Consider the following 16,484-nt stretch of genomic DNA (forward strand, 5'->3'; position numbering starts at 1 on the left):
TATTTAATTCAGATTAGCATTGATAACCCAAAACTAATTGGAAAAATAAAATAATAGAAAACGAGTCACTTTGTCGAGGTCGGTAATTTCTTTAAAAAGTATCAAATTAATAAAAATAATTGCAATATCGGTGAGTAACTGAATTAATAGTAAGTCAAGCTAACTTGGGTTGTTTATCTCTAAAAAGTGCCAGAAAATCCAAGGGATTGCAACATAAGGCAAATAAAAATCGGTGTCACAAGTTGGTAAACATAAATCAACTGGTCGGTAATTTAAAGTAAAGTTAGTAACTCTAAACTAGTTGGTTATTCAGTTTTTAACAAAAGTTGGTAAATCATCCTAGATTTAGGTGGTAATTTCATGTAAAAATGGCCAAATTCGAAGCCTTGGTACATTGCGCAAATAAAAGTTTATAAATTAAAAAAAAAAAATTGCTATTTTGCAAGCTTGGTAATTTCATCAACGTGCTATTTTAACCAAAACTATACAAGAGTGTTCGGCGCCAAAAACTTACACTCATAGTTAGAACAATTCAGAACGAGTGGAAAGGAGCCAAAAAAAAAAAAAAAAGGAAGACCGCAAACAAAGCGGTAACAAAACAAACAGAAGCACAACAGCCTAAACAGCAGGCACTAACAACCAGCAAAAAGAACGGCAGCTAGGGCAGCAAGAAGGCCGGAAGAGACGCAAGAGCAAGCACTGCAAGACCGCAGCCGCCAGCACTAGATCAACAACCAGCCATTCGCCAAAAAGGATGAGCCACCAAGGAGAACCCCTGTAGCCCTGCAGACAACGAAGACAAAAGATACGCAGCCCACCAAAAAAAACAAAAAGCATTTATCCAACGTGGAACAAAGAAACGAAAAATCGAGTTTAATCACGAAATATGCTTATTTATTCATGCATTCTTCGCGAGGTACATAAACGGAGCCTTAAATACCCTCGACATCCAAGGGTTCGGAATTATTACAATATTGCAATTACACTATACACTAGATTTGTAAATTTAGCAACACTATACTCAAAACGCATCATTTATTTACGAGTGTTATTATGCACGTAGACTCTAAAAGCAATCAAGAGTGTGCTTTTACAAAGCCGAATGATTCCATACCAACTACACACCAACACTGAACAAGTACATGCACCTCGTACTATGAAAGATTGGTTAAGAAATGTTAGCGACCAATATAATGAAAAAATAATCATCCTTCAATGTTCTAATTAAATTAGATCAATCACCACTTGATCGGAATGATGTTTGACATACTGTTTGAGCAAAAGAGGGGGCACGGAGCATCTACATTGAAGTTGTTCATGAAAGAACATGGCATCTCGGTGTGGGAAACTGAGGTAGAACTTTGGAAACGAGTGATGGATGCGTGGAAGGCACATCAATGAAGAGTTTCTTCGTTTGACCACTAGGCGTAGTTGATAAACCGTTGATTTTCAATAACCAAAATATTGTCTTCGCATTGGCAAGGGACTAAGGAACAGCGATGCACATAATCTTTTGGTTCCAAATGGGTGTAATTATTTCTATCGGTTTATAAATCACCTGCGAGAAATTGAGATGCATGAGAACCAGCGTTGGGACCACGGTCGGATAGAGAAACTCCACATTGATATCCTTCCACGCTTCAACCACTTGTTTCCAGAGTTCTGCCTCAGTTTCGTGCTCCGAGACGCCATGTTCTCTCATGAAAAACTCCACTGCAAATGCTAAGTGCCCCCAATTTTGTTTAAACCAGATCAAAACATATTGGTGTTATTAGATCAACATCGTATCCAATTGAGTGGTGGTCAATGGAGGATTATGTTTTCATTATACGTGGTGAGTGGGAACATCATTTATAAGCCTACAGATGATTTTCAAAGCCTTTCAAATCTAGCAATAACCAAACAACTATCCAAAAGCATGTTTTATGATCACATCACCCATTCCCACAACTGATGTGACCTCTAAGGGCAAGGGGCATGTACTCCTCTAGGGTTGGTGTACGGTTGGTGTGGAACCATTTGGCTTTCGTGAAAGTACAATCTTGCTTTCTTCTTCATTTGAAGAATTAAACATGAACTAGAATGCTGGGTTTCTGAGTGAAAATTGCATTCCATGCATGTCAAGTGTGCCAAAGATGCTTACGGTTAATTTTGTATGATCTTCCTTTCACGGCCACTTCTTACCCATTTTGATCGTAGAGATCGAGGAGCACCTTGCAACAAGTTTGCATACATTTCGGTGGTCCATCCATGCTATCAAAACAAATGCCCCACCTGATCGATCAAATCCAGGCTTAGATCTCTCAACTTAATCAAGGAGACTCCCTAAGGGAGATGATTTTCACGTAGTGGCTCTTTATCTTTGATTGCTGTGACAACGAGTTGCCACACGTCATTGGTTACGTTTAAAATTTAGTGAAGCAATCCGATAAGATACCCATAAAAATTCTTCTTTGGAAAATTGATGCCACAAAATTTAATATTGCTGAGTCAAATTTTAACAGAAAAAAGACCAGGCGTATCACCTTCCTAGTTTCTAATCAATTACATTTCAAAATTTCACTGAGCAATAGTTTTTTTGCAGCATTAATTTTCCAAAGAAGGATTTCCATGGGTATCTTATCAGATAAGCTCGGTAAATTTAAACATACCCCATGAAACATTGCATCCTTGTTGTCGCAATAAGAGCCACCATATGGTCACCTCACTCAACATCTCCTTGATCAAGTTGAGAGTAATTTTTTTGGATTTGCTCGTCTATTTCACTTTCAAGATGGTAGTCAATTCCCAAGCTTGGATTTGATCGATCTGATGAAGCATTTGTGAAAGCTTATCCACGACATCAGCCAATATCTTCCTCACTCTCCTTTTCAATCCCATAAACTATTCCTTCACTCTTCTGAGGAATTTGAAAACCTGTAAATATATTCTACGTGTTGTGAATAGAAATTACACAAATTCTACTAATAAGAATTTAATGGGATAAATCACTCGGGTGTAATTACAATGAGCAAATCCTCACCTATGCAATCTCTGAGTTCACTCTCCTCTCAGTGCTTAAAGGCACCCTCTTATCCTTTTCTCCCTTTCTGCCTTTTATAAAGAATCCATCTCTATCTAGAATATTACGATGTTCCGTGCCGCCCTTTTTTTGGACTTGCATGCAAGAGTGATTCATGTGGAGTTAGTACAAATGAGACAAAACAGGCCTAACTTCTTTTACTTGACCAGTTCCACATGCGACTTTAAGGGTGCAGAATTTCCATGTATGGCCAAAAGAGAGAGAGCAACTTGTGGGTCATCTAGAATGCATGGAGGACCCTCTTCACTAAATGGTAGCTTGAGAGTTTCCTGCTTTCTCTGTCTTCATCCTTCCTCCTTCCTTTCGCACGTGGTGCATTTAACTAGGACTTTCTTTATCTTTATCGAGACGGAGTCACATGCATCAATTTTGATATCTATTTATCGAGATCAAATTCAAGACATATTTTAATGATCTTCACTTTGATTCGACGTTTGAGGTGAGTTATAATTACTTGTGGAATCTAATTTTTCACGTTTTCCTTCCCTCAACTCTTGATCTCAATCACCACATAATTGTCACGCTTAAACATCGTTATAATCGTGGATTACATTAACACGAGCTCCACCTACAATACACAAACAGTGACAAGGATTTTATGATACAACCTTTTTATCACTATTTTAATGATCTTCACTTTGATTCGACGTTTGAGGTGAGTTATAATTACTTGTGGAATCTAATTTTTCACGTTTTCCTTCCCTCAACTCCTCATGGGCTCAATCGCCACATAATGCTTCTAAATCCAAGTCACGCTTAAACATCGTTATAATCGTGGATCACATTAACACGCTAGCTCCACCTACAATACACAAACAGTTGCTTCACAAGGATTTTATGATACAACCTCTTGTATCACTATTTTAATGATCTTCACTTTGATTCGACGTTTGAGGTGAGTTATAATTACTCGTGGAATCTAATTTTTCACGTTTTCCTTCCCTCAACTCCTCATGGGCTCAATCACCACATAATGCTTCTAAATCCAAGTCACGCTTAAACATCACTATAATCATGGATCACATTAACATGCTAGCTCCACCTACAATACACAAACAGTTGCTTCACAAGGATTTTATGACACAAACTCTTGTATCACAAATAAAGCAAAGCCATCAAATTCGGTAGCTAAAGCGACAATTGACTCTATAGACTCCACCTCACTACAGGCATCATTTATGTCGATTACCACATTAGTACCTACTATCTTAGGAGCCTTTGGTTACAACTCCACCTTGAGCTGACCACAATCCAAATCCTTATTTACACTACCATAAATGCTCTTAGCCAAAAGTAATGGGACCTATCAAATGTAACTTCTCTACTATCAACAGATGAATATAATTTCAAACACCACAATTGATAGCCTTGTTTACCTTTGTGCATAGACATGGAATATGCACCTTACTTTCATATCGAGTTTACCATTACTCACTCAAAAATAACATGGACAAGTAAACATTTTAATGATAAAATAATTAGCAATATTGTCTTACCACACTTCTTTAGGAGTCCAATATTCAATTGCAATCAATGAGGATCTATTCACCACATAACTAGTTATACTAAGCACATCCGTTAGAATTCTGCCAACCTCACCAATACTAGAGATCATTTCATAGGCTATCTCTAACAATGTTCATCAATTCTGTAAATAGTTATGATTTGCTAGCACTAGTGTATAATTTATTGTGCCCTCTCTCTTTCGTGCAGAATCTATTTACTAGCTCAGTGCAGAACTCCATAATACTATCAGTCACGCATTGGAACATCGTCGTGTGGCTGCGCAGAAAAAGCATGGTTGGTGCGCTGTCCGCATCCTGAACGTGGATGGGATTTGGTTACGCTAAGGATACTTGGCAGAGAAACGTGTCATCGCCCATCGAAAAGCTTCCCTGCTAAGAAATTGCAAATTTCAAGATTCAGCGGGCGACAGCTAATTATGGATAGACAACTTCGCGATCCCCGAAGGTAAAAGAACGTTAAAGACGATCGCAAAAGGAGAATAATGCACTCGCTTCTGCGTTCAGTGCGCATTTAGAGTCGTCATCTTTTTCGGGACCTCACCTACCCCTTGGTGCTGCGTGTAGGATTGGGATTTACGAGGCAAATCATCTTTCGAAAAGCATCATCTTTCTTTTTTGCGAGACATATATTACAAAAATCAATTTAAGGCCCAAAAATACCTTACACGTTGATTAAATTTGGAGTTCAAGACGTTAGGCTAGTGCTTCTGAAGATTTTTTTTTTTTTCTTTTTTAATGATTGGAAGAGCGCGCAACAAGCGTAAGGGAGGAAATGTATAGAAAAATAAAATAAAATTGTTTACATTAATTGAGATTAAATCATTTATTCTTTCAAGGTCCAAATAGTATGGAAATCCGGATTGTGACAGACAGACCTCAGGCTTGGATTCCTTCGGGACCATTTCCTCTGTGAATGTATTGACTATAGACTTCCAACAAATGTTATTAAAGACAATGGTAAATTGTTGAGCCCTCAATCTGTTTTGGTGCTTGATGCATCTGTTATTATCTTGTATTCTTCAAACACCACTTGAGCAACTCTTTTGGCAATGGTCTTTTTTTCCCTGTGATCATTCGAAGATTAACTTTAGCACGGGCAAGAAACCATATCATGTTATGTGAGCTGAAAAGAGGTACTGCTGTCATGGAACAAATTCCATCACAAATCCTTACTCATTAACGACTCCGTCGTTAGTCCTTGTACGCATGATAAACGCGTTTAAGTTTACGCATATCACTCCTTGCCTGACGTCTAAATAGGGTAATCTCATTATTCTGAAATTCATAAAAGTCACATTCAACCAGATTGAGTCAGCATCTCTCCACAAAAATGTGATGACTAACAATGAATACGACGCAATCAATAAGAGCAAGATCTCAATGGTGAGGGTCCATGACCACGATAACTGCTATGATGCAACAACTACCTCTAAAGAAGCCTTTTTCCACTAAGTGGCAAAGTAGTAGGATGCTCATACAGAATAATGATATCTAAATGCTCAAGCTTCAACCTTCCTTTGTCAGACCCGACATTAAAATTGTGTTTCCTATAACTGAAGAATGATGCGCATTTTGAACGAGCTATACCAGAGTTATCTATGGATAAATGAAAACCAACATTAGGAACTGAAATTCTTTCTTGTTCTGAAAATTAGGAAATTTGTACGTATCCACAATTAAGTAATGGTAGAACTGTTTATAGGTATATGGTAAACAGGTTCAATGAAAGTGAACATGGTAATTGATGCATTGCGCACTCAATCGGTGGATTCTTACAGCTTAGACTGGTAGCGTCAGACTTAAATTGATAACATGATAGTTCCTTTGTTACCATTCGATCATCCTCATCCATCAAAGATTTTGTTGATTGCTACCCTAACTCATCCATATGCTATCACTAAAGTTGGAAACAAATTAGCCTTCTTTTAGAGAGAATTTAACATAGGCATGCGTTTACCTGTTCAAGTCAATGGTGAAGAGAAGTTTTGAACTGTCGGCCACCCTGTCCAATGGAATTATGGTCCAGTTTCCACGTAATTTCAAAAGCGTATTGCCGGCCTGCCAACATGGAACATGCCAAAGAAATCCAAATGAACAACGTAAAAGATGTTTATAGCCCATGGTCAAACTTCCACAAGCTACTGTGGTCCACCAACATCGGAACCAGATAAAACATCCTCATCACAGTAAAGCCGTGATCAGTATAAAAACTGAGTTTTCAAACCTCAAGATCTTTTGAAGTCCCTTTCTCTTTGACACGTAATCGTAGATTTCAATGTTAGAATGATGAAAATTGTAGCTGTAACTTACCATCTAGAGTGCAGTTAGCATTGCTATATCGTGAAGCCTAGTTTAAAGGGAACGGTAAATTGCTGTTAAAGTCTGCATTCTGACATTTCAGTCAGCTAGTACTTACCAAACCTTTGATACGCACAGAATAATGTAAAAGCTCACTCTATATCAACACCAAGATGAGCCGTGAAGACAAACTTTGAGCAGCTTACGATTCTTCCCATTCAAATTTCTTTTCTTAAAAAAGGAAATCAAGCTTTTCCAAAGGAAAAAACATTCTAAGGCCAAATTTAAACTCCCTTACATAGATAAGCAGCACGAGGGTTCTCGCACTGTATTAAATTGGTGACGTCAAGGAACATCTGCATCTCCCGGGACAATGTGACAGGCAACCTCCCGCTGTCAAAGGCCTCTGGTTTATACTCATAATCACGGCCAAAAACGAGAAGTGCCATAATGGGTCTCTCGCTGCTGCTACTAGCTGAAGCAGCAGCAGCAGCTTAACGCCTTTCATCTGGTGCACGAATGAAATCTGCAGGCACAATCTCAGCCGTGGAAGCAAAACACAGACTGACGAAGATGAGATAGAAGGCATGAATATGGAGGTGCATATATAATTGGGCTATCTCGCATTTGCTTAACGTGGTGTGCTACTTCTGCTTTACCGTGTTGGCTGCTTGCCTTTACAAAAAGCAACCTGTCTTCTGGCGCCAATGGGAAAGAGAATGGCGAAGACTGAAGGTGCCGGGAGAGGGGGTAAAGCTTTTAGGCCTGCCCTTTTGCTTTTACGAGTTGTTGTTCATGTCAGGTTTCTGCTTTTAAGCTGTGACTGGATGAGAGGGACGGGAGATATGAGGAGGAAGCAGGGGAGAAGTCGCCAAGCTGGTGTTTTTATAACAGGAAAGGAAGAGAGGCCAGTCAGTGGATCTCGCTTACTCCTCCTTTTATTAATTAATCAATGAAGAACAGACTTTTTTCTGACTTCAAGAAACATTTAACTTTTTTCCCCTTTCTTTATGTTATGACAAATATAGTCTTCTTCTTTTTATAAGTGATAAGCTAGAAACAGAGTCTTCGAAATTAGTAAGCTTAGCCCATAAGAATGTTAAAAAATTGTCTTGTACTCTTGTTCGATGTTTAGTTTGACTCTTGAAACGTTAATGTTGATCAATTTTGATATTTGTTTGTTTTTAATAGAATTGATGTAATCCTTTAAGTTAATTTGGTCCAATTCACATCTTATAAGGCAATTCAATTATATCAGTCTCATAACCACATAGAGCAATCACATTTTCTATGAAAAACAGTTGATATTACATAAATTAAAATTAGTGACAGCAGGATTTTGGAGGCACTATGGTTACAAAACATGCTTATGAATGTTTGCTTGCTGTCCACAAGATTTTTGGAGGCTTCCCAAATCATCTGTTGGCTCATGGATGGCAATACCTCTCATCAAGTATAATGAAAACGTAATTATCCTCCAATAATTTAATACAATCGGGTCAACCAACACTTAATCGGAAACAATATCGTTCACACATGTTACATGCCTCTTTTTTGCACAAACAGTATGCCAAACAACATTGGTGTTATTAGATTGGTACATTTTCTATTAAGTGGTGGTCGATCTAACTTTATTAGATTAATAGAGGATGATTATGTTGTTATTATACATGGTGAGAGGCAAATGTCATTCACTAGCCTACAGAAGATTCGTGGAGTCTTCAAAATCTCGCAGTCACCAAGCCACCAATTTAAAATGCATTTCTTGACCACATAGCCCATTCCCACAAGTGATGCAGTCTCTAACAGCAAACAAGTAATTTTGAGTATCTTTTGCTTTGATCATGATATTTTCCCAAAACTTCTCTTTAACTCTGGCTCGCTTTAATATTTGGCAAACGGACGACTTGTCGATAGTCATTTTAAGTTTTTAACTACAGCTATCTTAGCACAATCTCCTTGCTCTAAATCATCTTCCAACCCATATCTCTCCACAAAGGTCACATCATGCTTTGTTGACTTTCTATCCTTTTCTTTCTATAGTTAGGTTTTCATGCCTAATTGTCTTTGTTGTTAACTGGACTATGTCATTATATGGCTGATCTTTTAATCTTCCCTCAAGGCAAATTTCAAATCGTTGAAGGCTATAAGGCATTGATTCCTTGACCTTCTAAACCTAGTCGTAAATTGGTCTACCGATTCATTATTTTGTTGGTTAATACCAGCCAATTCCGCAATAGACACGTTAGGGACAGACCTATAGAGCTGACTATGGAATTGCATTTCTATTGGCTTCCAAATATAGATAGAATTAGCCGATAAGGGGGTATACCGATTCACTATTTTGTAAATGTAGTTTTGCTAGAAATGAAGAAAAAAAAAGGGTAAGACTCAGAATGGAGGGTAGAAAAATATTTGGTGTCGATTATTTATGTTAATGTCCTAATTTGTGTCCGGAGACGTGTTGGTATATCTGGGAATGCTGCCATCAGTATTGAAGAAGAGGAGATTTCTGTAGCTTCCACTCTCGCCTTTGCTTTGGTCATGACCATGGGCTCTTCGCCCTTTAGTCGCAAGCCATGTTAGCAAAACAAGATGCTTTCTTTATGTGCAGATCCCTCCTCCTCTTTCGCTTTTCAGTCCAAAGTCTTCAGCACCACTTGATTACTCAGAAGGTCCTATCAAGGCCCATTACTAATGCTGCAACGAGAAGCCATAGATCGAGCAGCTTCCTTGTTTATTGCAACACCCAGATCACGAAGCATGGACGAAACGGTCGCCTCGAAGAAGCTGAATCCGTCTTCCGACGGATGCCCTCCAAGAACACCGTTTCTTGGACCGCCATGCTCACCGCGTACGCGGACAATGGGCGGGTTCGGGAAGCCCGGCAGATGTTCGACGAAATGCCCGAGAGGAATACTGCTTCGTATAATGCGATGATCACTGCCTACGTTCGCAACAATTGGAATGTCAGTAGGGCTTATAAGTTGTTCGTTGAGATTCCTGACCGCAATGCGGTCTCCTACGGTGCCATGATCGCAGGGTTTGTTCGGGCAGGGAAGGTGGACAAAGCGAAAGAACTTTACCTTTCGATGCCAGTCAAGTGGCGAGATCCTGTGTGCTCGAATGCTTTGATAAGTGGGTATTTGAAGCTGGGGGCACTTGAAGAGGCAGCTTGGGTTTTTGAGGGTATGGCACGGAGAGATGTAATTTCCTGGAGCTCTATGCTGGACGGATATTGCAAGAACGTTGGCGTTGGTGCTGCCAAAGAGTTGTTCGATAAGATGCCAGAGCGAAATGTTGTATCTTGGACTGCTATGATTAATGGGTATATGAAGATGGGGCATTTTGAAAGTGGTTTTGATCTTTTTAGGGATATGAGAAAGGAAGGAACGGTAAGGGTGAATTCTATGACACTTACTGTTATGTTGGAAGCTTGTGGTGACTTTGGGAGGTCCCAAGAAGGCATTCAGATGCATGGATTAATGTTTCAACTTGGACTTGAATTTGATTTATTCATAAAAAATTCCATTATCAAAATGTATTCTAGTTTTGGCATTGTAGATGATGCTATTAAGATTTTTTATTCGATGGACGAAAGGAACGAAGTCACATGGAATAGTTTAATCTCTGCTTATGTCCAGAATGATAGTATTGAAGAAGCCTATCGTCTATTTGCCAAGATGCCCAGGAAGGATGCAGTCTCTTGGACAACTATTATTTCAGGATTTTTAGGAAATGGAATAATTGATAGAGCAATTAAGCTATTTGAAATGATGCCTGTAAAAGATGACATTGCTTGGACGGCCATGATATCTGGTTTTGTGAAGAATAGCGAATTCGAGGAGGCATTCCATTGGTACATCCAGATGCTTCAGAAAGCAATCAAGCCTAATCCTCTTACTTTGAGCAGTGTGCTAAGTGCTTCTGCTGGTTTGGCAACCCTGAACCATGGTGTACAGATTCATGCTCATGTTGTGAAGATGGACCTGGAGCACGTTCTTTCCATGCAGAACTCATTAATATCGATGTACTCAAAGTGTGGAAGTGTTCTTGATGCCTACAGAATATTCACAGAAACAACTGACCCTAACATAGTCTCTTATAATTCTATCATCACTGGGCTTGCCCAAAATGGATTTGGCACAGAAGCTCTCAGATTATTCAAAAAGATGCAGAGTGTGAGTCAGGAGCCCAATGAAGTTACCTTTCTTGCCATACTCTCTGCATGCACTCATGTGGGGCTTGTTGAAGAAGGATGGAATTATTTTAAATCCATGAAGTCATTATACGGGATAGAACCGGGGCCTGATCATTACGCTTGCATGGTTGACCTCCTTGGCCGAGCTGGATTGCTAAATGAAGCTATCTGTTTGATTAGTTCCGTGCCCCTTGAGCCCCACCCTGGGGTTTGGGGAGCCCTTCTTAGTGCAAGTAACATCCACTTGCGGGTTGATCTTGCAGAGCTTGCAGCTCAACGACTGATCAAGTTGCAGCCTGATAATGCAACATCTTATGTTGTTTTGTCCAACCTATATTATACCTCTGGGAAGCAGGATTTTTCTGACAACGTTAGAATGGCCCAGAAATCTAAAAGAGTGAGAAAGAGTCCAGGATGCAGTTGGATTATGATGAAGGACAGTGTCCATTTGTTTCTTGCGGGAGACAAATCCCATACAAATTTCAGAGATATAGAAGCTACTCTATGCACTATCTCAAAGGAGATACAACTTTTAGAATCTCACTTCTAATGGCTCCTCAATCCTCTCATCTAATCTAATGATAAATGTATTCAATTGTCATTAGGATACTTCTGCAGACTGTTTTCTAGCATAGAGCTGGAGTCTTTTTGGGGGTTGGTGCTTCACTCTGAATTGGAGAATTTGCTCTTCCATCCGTCTCATCTGTTGGATCACCCTCCACTGCAGACAAATCGACAATTCAGTATCCGTAGTTGTAAAAGTAGGCGAACGTACTTGTGAAGGCCTTTCTCGCCATGCATAAATTAAATCAACAGTTAGGATAATTCTGCCAATCTTGTGCTTAATTACTTTCATACTTCTTTTAATTGCCTTTTGTTGACCGAGAGGAACTTGCAATTGTGTTAAAGAATGCACTTAGATTTGGAAGTAACCGTTTCTGCTGGCAGGGGGAGATTACCTGCAATGTCTCCTTAACGTTCTTTGCTTATCTGGGGACTAGTCACTGTGCATCAGCACCGATAGTTACTAAAGCTGGTAGGGCGGAACATTTGATCGGGGACTCGTTGAAACTCGACTGTCTTTTCTGAAATCAGGACCGTGCAAGTGTTCAGACCGTTCTCACGGCAACAAAAATTTGTCATCTAGTAGAATGTTATTCTGCGAGCAATGCGGACACTTTCCTTTGGATGAACCGTAGCTTCTTGTGCTTCTCACTACCATAGCTTTTTTGCAAACGGTGGTGGGTCTCATCCAATTCCAAAAATCTGAAATGGTCCCTCAAGGCTCAGAGCATCACATGTTCATCGTCGGGCCAAATCCTAGTGGCCTGTAAGAGTAATGTGGGTGGCGACAAACTAGTAATGGCAAAGAGGGAAGGCAGGATTTTGCGTCCACGCAGTTAGGATATTCGTCCTGCCCAGCTTCCGATGGCCGTAGCGCCACTTGTGGCCATAGCAGCCGCTTATCGAAATGTTAAAACTGTACATTTCTTGTATTGGGAAACTCTTATTTTCTTCCATGATCATTAATTTACTAATTTATATTAAGAAACACAGTATTTAATTGAGGTAACTATCATAATACTTTCTCCTGTTTACCAACACGAGAAATGGAGCAAAGCGTTGAACCTGCGGATATTCACGATGCAAATTTTAGTTATTATTGTTTAATGGGTACTAGTTTCTTTTCACAAAAATAACATGTTGGGAATTGGAATGCGGCATCTTATCCTCTTTTTATGTGGTTGCGGGCAACCTCAAATTTTCATTTTGTGCGGTACATATATGAACATGTGGACGTCTAGAGCTCCACTTGACGCACTTGATTTTCTGGAGTCGACGCTTCTCTAAGTCGACGCTTCTCTAACCCTCTCCGTCTTCTCGTCCCAACCAACCATGGCCGCGACGAACATGTTGCTGAAGTTTTCAGTGCTCCTCAACCTCTTGTCCAGCTCGCGGTTGGGACTCTGGCGGGATCAGAAGCACGCGGGGGTGTTCCCGCCGACGTGCGACCGCATCGAGTGCCCGAGCTTCGACGTCGTGCACGTGGGCGATGGCTACGAGATCCGGCGCTACAATTCCACGGTGTGGATGTCCACCGCTCCCATCCCCGACATCTCCCTCGTCGAAGCCACTCGCTCCGGCTTCCTCCAGTATGATTTCCTGCATCTTTATTATCAGTCTCTTAATTTCATTGCCACTCCGATATCCGGTCCATGTCGTGATCGAGTCGTGATCTCGTGTCGAGAATTGCAATCCTTGCCTTGCTAGCTTGTACCGTACGGATGTTAAGATTCTAGAACACATTCCTTACTCCTTTAAAATTGAATTCCTTCTATTTAGCTTGGGCCAAAATCAATGGCGATGGTGTGCGAGAGGAGTGCCCTCAAGAGTGATACCCAGAACGGCAATACTGATTTACCAAATTATGATCTGTGCAGTGCCTTGATAAACTACAACTATGCCATAACACCCGACTATAGTATGCTACATTGCTTTTGTATCTCTAGTAGTATTCATGCCATAATACGGCTGTTGGCCTAACTTAAGTTAAGGGGTCTGCAGAATTCTGCATAATTCATCGTTATTGTTGGATTAACTTTTGAACGGATTAACGTATGTATGGGTTGTAGCCCCTGTGACCACCATTTTCAGGTTTTTCGATTTCCATTTAATTGGAATTGGTTTCCACAAATTAGGTTAGACTCATGCGCGAGAGAGCTTTGTTGTGTAAAACATCTATTTCTATAGCGGTTTGAGGTACTTATATTATACAGAGTATCACATTCACATGTAATTCAGTAGTGTCATGGGGTATCGAAACTTTTGGATGACTGAAGAAAAGAATTCTCATGTTTGTCGATCATCTTTTCCTCCTTCAATCCATCTTGGTGATCAAAGTTTCATATGCGATAGGATTGGATTATTTAGTCTTTCACATGAAACTCCTTAGTGAAACATATAGCTGTCTAAAAATCCTGCCTAATTGATTTTTCAGGCTATTTGACTACATACAAGGTAAGAACAGCTATGAGAAACAGATAGAGATGACGGCACCGGTGATCACTGAGGTCTCTCCAAGTGATGGTCCGTTCTGCACATCCTCATTTGTCGTGAGCTTCTATGTGCCGAAAGAGAACCAAGCAAACCCACCCCCAGCAGAAGGCCTCCATGCTCAGAGGTGGAATCCCATATACGTCGCCGCTAGACAGTTTGGAGGATTCGTCGCCGACTCTGATGTTGCAGTAGAGGCAGCTGCCTTGGAAGCCAGCCTTAGTGGCACTACTTGGGCTAATGCCATCCAGAAGAGCCATGAGAAAGAGAGGAGCACTAGCGCTTCGGTTTACACGGTCGCGCAGTATAATTCTCCATTCGAGTTCGATAACAGAGTGAATGAGATATGGATGCTGTTTGACATGGAAGATGCTTCCTCTATATGAATGAGAGAGTAAAGCATAGAGAAGTCTCTCTAGCTCTTACATGTAGTTTGAGTTTAGTGGAGAACTTGCTCCTTCCTTGCACGTACCTTAACCAATAAATGAAAGGCAAAGTAGCTGCCATGTGATATACTACTTTGACAGTTTGTATCAAGCATCATATCCTTTTGGAGCTCCGGATATTTTTATCTTTTCTCCAGTGGAGGTCAATGATTATTGAAATACAAAACGCAAGCATTCATCGTAGTTCCACATGTCAAGCTGCCATATGAGTAAGTGTTTTCGATCCATCAAAGTGAGGACAGGTACAAAAGACAGGATTCTTTCCGGTAGATCTCTGGAAGAGTCGCCCAGTGTTAAAACATAGTAGACAAAAATCATTGTTAATTTTTCTTACGTAAATTAGTTGAAATTTATCAGCATGGAAAGAAAATTCTGCTTGCATATAATTTGGGCTAACTATTGAGTATAAGTACTTAGAATGGAAAGATAAAGAAAGGGCATGTACAGCATTTTTGGGTAAAATGATATTGTAAATCTCAACCGTTATATCCGAAATATAGTCTTGAACAGGAGAACGGATACACGATGTCTGAGCGAAAATCTGTATGCATAAGTGAAAACTAGGATTCAGCCCACGGCCATAGCTGGTGCAGCTCATCCGGAGGAGGCATCTCCTTCATCCATCTGTTGAACGATTCGTCCCTGCACAAGGACGCATTTGCTTGCTGAACCGGCTCAATTCGGCTCCTTTCCGGCGTGGCTCTTTGTCTGCATCCTTCGAAAGAGTTGTGGAAGAGGTTGTCTGCCGACTTTGGGGAAAGGGCAACTGTGGAATCCTTGCCCGTCAGCTTCTGGACGACGGATTTGAAGCTGGCCGCATCGGTTTGGACGTATTCTGTGTTTATGATCACCACCTTAACAGGTTTTGCATTCTCTCCTCTGCCCGACATGAGTGGAAAAGAAATTTCTCGGGACAGTGTAATATAATCACGAGAAGATGAAGGTCGAGAACAAGAGATCTCTGCTTCTGCTATAAATGTGGTTTCGGACGCTTCCTTTTGGCTTGTGTTCTGAGGTAAAGACGAGCGCGTTACCTCTTATATATAAGCGGACGACTCGACCGCGGGGAAAAACAGCCAATGGAAGCTAGTTCCACGGAGGAGTTGTACGAGAGTTTGAAAAGGGTGGCGTCCACGTAAAGGCAAGGACGGAAGTTGACCAGTGCCGTCATTTTAGTTGATTCTAATAAGCAGTCTAGAAAGACCGGAGATGAAGGAGAGAGATTGAGTCAAAATTTACGTTAAAGAAAGACGAAGAAATTCAACGACCAGGCATGCACGTGAGTGTTGATATCATTAATCACCAAGAGAAGACAAATCCAAGAGTATGTGGAGGGCTAAAAGAGGAAATGAAAAAGGGGAGAGAGAGAGAGATGAGAGGAACGCAAGGGCGGACCTGAACTGGCGAAGAAGAAGAGAAGACAGGTCAAACCCGACGACAGGTCAAAGGCAAGACCAGTCAGCCAAAAAAGCTTCAGTGTTTCACGCTCCATTCGCGCTTGGGATTAAAGTAACTCGTGCTTTTAGCCGCCAGGGAATGTCAATTGCCACTTTGCCAGTCCAAAGGAAAAAGGCTGGGGATTCGAGGCGAGCAATTTACAGCTACAGAAATTCCATGCGATGGATCATACTCGCTTAAGACTATCTTTAAAATCTATGTAACTAGGTCCATTTAAAATGTGAATTCTCCTTTTACACAAACTTTGCTAATCTCACGACATATGCAAAATAAATTAGTTTTGATAATTTAATATATCTTCTATGCAATCGGGTCAATGATAAGCTAGTTAAAAAAAAAAAAAGGCCATCTATTGGAGATTGACCTCATAATAATACGTATTGTCGATAAGTACATAATAATTCTCAATATTCAAATGC

General features: G+C 40.4%; 4 protein-coding genes and 1 long non-coding RNA gene across 6 annotated transcripts; 2 read left to right on the plus strand and 3 right to left on the minus strand.

Moving 5' to 3' along the window:
- Positions 1–1,835: 1,835 nt before the first annotated feature.
- Positions 1,836–3,080, minus strand: LOC120294788. Its single transcript, XR_005552087.1, has 2 exons — positions 3,023–3,080; positions 1,836–2,916 (listed from the first exon to the last, which is right to left on the minus strand). It is a non-coding gene; the product is annotated as an uncharacterized LOC120294788 (long non-coding RNA).
- Positions 3,081–5,383: 2,303 nt separating this feature from the next.
- On the minus strand, positions 5,384–7,786 carry LOC104448633. 2 transcript variants are annotated; one of them, XR_001988119.2, is made up of 4 exons: positions 7,205–7,781; positions 6,566–6,666; positions 5,782–5,883; positions 5,384–5,672 (listed from the first exon to the last, which is right to left on the minus strand). XR_001988119.2 is itself a non-coding variant. In XM_010062489.3 (3 exons), the coding sequence occupies exons 1-3, from the start codon at positions 6,727–6,729 to the stop codon at positions 5,582–5,584; spliced, it is 357 nt and encodes a 118-aa protein (XP_010060791.1). In that variant the 5' UTR covers positions 6,730–7,786; the 3' UTR covers positions 5,384–5,581. The 2 variants fall into 2 exon arrangements, 1 of the variants encoding a protein (XP_010060791.1); XM_010062489.3 differs by having other exon boundaries at positions 6,566–7,786.
- A 1,357-nt stretch (positions 7,787–9,143) lies between these two features.
- Positions 9,144–11,968, plus strand: LOC104448634 (pentatricopeptide repeat-containing protein At1g53600, mitochondrial). Its single transcript, XM_010062491.3, has one exon. It carries the CDS (start codon positions 9,486–9,488, stop codon positions 11,655–11,657), a length of 2,172 nt encoding a protein of 723 aa, XP_010060793.2. The 5' UTR covers positions 9,144–9,485; the 3' UTR covers positions 11,658–11,968.
- A 924-nt stretch (positions 11,969–12,892) lies between these two features.
- Positions 12,893–14,790, plus strand: LOC104448635 (heme-binding protein 2). Its single transcript, XM_010062492.3, has 2 exons — positions 12,893–13,260; positions 14,106–14,790. Exons 1-2 carry the CDS (start codon positions 13,004–13,006, stop codon positions 14,545–14,547), a joined length of 699 nt encoding a protein of 232 aa, XP_010060794.1. The 5' UTR covers positions 12,893–13,003; the 3' UTR covers positions 14,548–14,790.
- Positions 14,791–15,167: 377 nt separating this feature from the next.
- LOC104448636 (VQ motif-containing protein 10) lies at positions 15,168–15,497 on the minus strand. Its single transcript, XM_010062493.3, has one exon. It carries the CDS (start codon positions 15,495–15,497, stop codon positions 15,168–15,170), a length of 330 nt encoding a protein of 109 aa, XP_010060795.2.
- Positions 15,498–16,484: the final 987 nt, after the last annotated feature.

This window comes from Eucalyptus grandis, chromosome 6 (genome assembly GCF_016545825.1).
Source record: "Eucalyptus grandis isolate ANBG69807.140 chromosome 6, ASM1654582v1, whole genome shotgun sequence".
NCBI lineage: Eukaryota > Viridiplantae > Streptophyta > Magnoliopsida > Myrtales > Myrtaceae > Eucalyptus > Eucalyptus grandis.